The sequence below is a fragment of the Octopus bimaculoides genome, chromosome 1, assembly GCF_001194135.2.
Source record: "Octopus bimaculoides isolate UCB-OBI-ISO-001 chromosome 1, ASM119413v2, whole genome shotgun sequence".
In the NCBI taxonomy this organism is placed as follows: domain Eukaryota; kingdom Metazoa; phylum Mollusca; class Cephalopoda; order Octopoda; family Octopodidae; genus Octopus; species Octopus bimaculoides.
The window spans coordinates 72,400,887-72,405,346 of NC_068981.1; the positions used below are offsets into that span (position 1 = coordinate 72,400,887).

At 37.0% G+C, this 4,460-nt stretch overlaps 1 protein-coding gene across 1 annotated transcript in view; it reads right to left on the reverse strand.

Annotated features, from left to right (window-relative positions):
• Positions 1 to 1,344: 1,344 nt before the first annotated feature.
• LOC128250478 (uncharacterized protein K02A2.6-like) overlaps positions 1,345 to 4,460 on the reverse strand; it is an 86,062-nt gene continuing 82,946 nt past the window's right edge. Inside the window, exon 3 of the mRNA XM_052975796.1 lies at positions 1,345 to 1,906. Within this exon, the coding sequence (XP_052831756.1) occupies positions 1,345 to 1,906 (562 nt within the window). The remainder of the gene's footprint in view (positions 1,907 to 4,460) is intronic.

The window sequence follows — 4,460 nt, forward strand, 5'->3', positions numbered from 1 at the left end:
CACAAAATGTGTTCCGTTATCAGTGACAATTATATCCGGTACACCAAATCTTGTGAACAGCTCGTGTAAGAAGTTTATTACCGTATATGAGGTTGGTCGTTTACAACAGGCCATTTTATGTAGCTATCCACTACTATTAAGTAATAGTATCCATTTACCGGGCCTGCAAAATCGATATGCAATCGGGATCATGGTATTTTCACTTCTGGTGAAGGTTCACATCTTGTAGTAGGTAGTCTCGCTGTCAGCGCACATTCTTTGCAGCCTTTTACCAAGTTTTCGACCTCTTTGTCCATGCTTGGCCAGTATACGAAACTTCGCATCAGCGGTTTCATTCTAGAAATGCCTGGAAGTCCTACATGAAACTCTTTTAGCATTCTCTTTTGTAACGTCTGTGGTATGAGCACCCACTGGGCGTACATTACCACACCACCACATACAGAGTACACGTTCACATTTTGGCGATTCTTTGCATCAGACTTTTTCTGTTATTTCTTTTGTAGACCACAGTTTCTTTTGTCGCATTAATAAATTTGTCATTTCTCGCATTTCTTTTTATTTCTTCCAAAGTTACTAGTAGTTCACGCACGATGTTCCACATCACTTTTTGTTTCTACTCCCTCTCTTAGCACTGCTATTATGGGGTTCTCCAACGGTTCGTTATTTCTCGGAATTAGCCTAAACAGGCCATCAGCATGTCCAAACTTGTTGAAGGTGTATATTCCATACTATAATCGTAGTTTAATAGAATGGTACCCCTCCGCTGCAGTCTGTTTGCCGTATGTGTTGGGATTCCTTTCTTGGATCCGTATATCATTATTGGAGGTCTATGGTTCATTTGCAACCCAAAACATCGGCCGTGTATGAACCTGCGAAATTTTTTCACACCAAATATAACAACCAACGCCTCTTTTTCAATTTGGCTATAGCGCTTTTCCGCCGGCAATAATGCCCTTGAAGTGTGAGCTATAACCTTTCTCCTTCCCTCGTTATTCTTGTGTAGAAGCACGGCTCCTACCCCATACTCGCTGGCATATGTAATTAGTATTATCTCTAACTTTGGGGCGCAATACGTAAGATACAATTCTGAAGTTAACATATCTTTTAACTCGTTAAATACTTTCTAGCATTTCTCTCCAAATCCATTTAGCATTTTAAAAAATAATTCATTAAGTGGTGCCCTTACCTTATGTATATTTGGTATATACACTTGGAAATAATTTACCAAGCCTAGGAATACTTGTAGCATTGTCACGTTCGTCGGGGGCGGTATATTTCGTATTGCCGTCGCCCTTGATGGGTCCAGTCTGCGTCCACTTTCGTCGATTACTTGACCTAAGTATTTTATTTTTTCCTAAAAAGTTCGCATTTTTCTTCTGTCAGTTTTAGATCATATTCACTTATTCCCTCGAATACTTTCTTTATGTGTTCAACATGCTGCACCCGAGAGTCACTCCTTGGGTATGCAATGGCAAAGTTGCAATCACTTAACAGCGCATCCATTATTTGTTGGAATATGGCAGGTGTCACTTTTACTCCAAATGGCAATCGCTTGAACTTGTAAAATCCAAAGTGCGTGTTGATTATTAGTAGATGTATACAATCTTCCAGTAACTGAATTTGAGGGTACGCCTCTGAGAGGTATAACTTCAAAAAACTTTTCCCTCCGTTTAGTTTAGCAAAAACTTCTTCTGGGCTTGGAAGTGGGTTATTGTGTGTGAGTAAATAATCGTTTAACCTGGCTGAGAAGTCTGCGCACACTCTTAGCTTATTTTTTTTTTTTACGTACACTGCTGGTGCTGCCGAGTCTGCATGATCAATCTTTTCAATTATATTCAGGCTTTCTAACTTTTCTAGTTCTTTATTGACCTGGTCTACCGCTGCAAACGGCACGTTCCATTTGGGCCTGAAAACAGGTGTTGAATTTTCTTTGATAGTAATTTTTGCTTTTCTTTTTGTGCAACAGCCTAAACCTTCCGAAAAACATTTTGGAAAGTTTTTTTCATTTTTTGTTTCAGTTTATCGACTTTGTTCGATCGTTTAGCTGCTCCGTTTACGCTATTGCACAGAACGCTTATCCCATAAATTAAATTTTTCCTTACATTCAGTGTCAAATAAATTCATGGATTTTTTCAACACTTAAACATTCACTTTTTGGGTTCGACCTTTGAACATTATATTACGAACACGTTCACCCGTGAAATATTATTTTCTTCCCGTAACACCGTACGCTATTTTGTTTGAACTCCATAATTTTGGTTTACCCATTTGTTCCCATGTTTTCTCGTTTATGACTGAGATATCACTTCCCGTGTCTAACTGCATTCTGACATTAATGTTTTCAATCCCCACATTCACAAATTTTCAGGTTTGTTGTAGTCACAACTTTTCCTACTGATAAACTATTTATTTTTTCTTGTTTATTCCATTTTCCTATCATTCTAGTTTTGCAGTGCGATTTTATGTCCTGTAAACCCGCAGCGAAAACGCTTCGCTTTTTTTTTTTATACGGACAATCTTTCTTGAGGTACATCCCATACATGGGTCTACATCCTGATTTTTTTTTCTGTAACACTTTATTTGTCTTCCGACTTTTTTGCACTTGTCTTATATGGAAACACTCTTTCTGTCGAATTTCTTCCGTGTCATGTCTTAATTTTGATATCCTGTCACACTCTTCCGACAGTTTCTGCAATGTCGAATCCTGGTTCATTTCCAGTTTTTATATAATTTTCGTCCAGATTTCTGCATCCCTTCTATCTGTCACTCCTTGTACAAAAATCAAACACTTGAAAGAATCTGGAGTAAGCATATCTAGCCTAAATCTCTCACATTTTTTGTTGACTCTGCCTGTGTAAGTAGAGAAGTCTTCGTCTTCGCTCTTTTCTATGTTTAAACATTTCCAACAAGAATTAAACACTAAGCTCTTTTCACTAAACATTTTTCCCAAAATGTCAACTGTGTCGGTGAAATTTATATCGGACGTTTTTTTGGGGTTAGGTGGGGGGGGGCACTATGAATTTACTATACTTCTCATGCTCTGCTGTCGCTAGTTTCTTAACACTAGACGCGTTTTAGTTTCGTCCGTCCAATTTGTTGAAATCTTCGAAAGTAAGCCTCGAAGGTTACTCCTTCTTTGGGGTCGTATTTAAATTTGTATATGGAATTTACTACATGATCAGGTGAAAATGTATTCTCCGGTTGTAACATTTGCCGCTGCAATCCTTGTTGGTATTCTCGTTGTTCCTTGAGGTGTTGTTGCTGTTTTTGCCAGCTAACAAGTCTTCCATATTTTACGATTTTCGTAAATTTGCATAACAAGATTTTTGTTTCTCTTTGTCATGGTATTTAATTCTCCACGTGAATTATTTTAAACTCTCTGTGTGAATGTTTTTTTTTCACTCCGCGTAAAGCTGTTTACCCTCGTCGCCACTGTTGTAAAGCGGTCTTTTGCCACTGCTGTATCTGTCTTTTGACGACAGTTGCCGCTCTGACAGATATTGTTATATTCCGAAGTCGTTGATAGAATGGTTCTATCTGGCACTGTACGACCCACAGTCGTAACAGTATTATTATCCTCAAAAGGATGGATCGATATAACGTCTACTCAATATCACAGTATGATTACTAAATCAGCACTGACACGTCTCTCAGAACAGTCTACACGTACTCTCGGCCTTCTGACCTTCTCCTGCCGACCGGCTACTGATGTATTTATAATGACTGACTACTACCATTTTTTTCCTGGAGGAATGTACGGTTTCACTATAGAACAGTATTATGTTGATGCATACAATGAGCTATGTGCGTAGGCACTCAGTAAACTCCCCCAGAAAATAAAAATATTCAAATACGATTGGTTTCTGGTTATATTGTAAAAGTCTTGGAGACTGAATAAAGAATTCTATAGATGAGATTGAGACATTTTATAAAGGTGACAGTGGTTTTGAATTTCATCACTCTGGTGAAAGTATTAGTCATATGTAATTTCACACTCTTCCTTTTAATCTGATGCTATATTTTATATTCATATCTTTCTCTTTATGCATCGACTGTAATACAATTTTTTTTTTATCTGCATCTGCTACTGTTTCAGTCTTGTAATATCTTTCTATAATCTATTTTCTAAAGTTAAATCATTTACATTCTTGCTATATTCCAGTATATTCAGCTTCATTTTCCTTGGATGTGATATGTTATATTCATGTTAATTCTTAGATTTAATAATTCTACCGCATCGTTATATATTAAATTGCTCAGTTACAACTTGTACTTTAAACACACACACATAAACGTTGGCATAATCATCAAACAATAAAACTGCCTTTGCATGGAAAATAACAAGGACAGTTCTAACAAATGTATTAATTCCTCCGCCATCTTCAACAAATGTGTTTACACAAGCATACACTCACATATAAGTATATGCGAATATATATATATATATATATATATATATA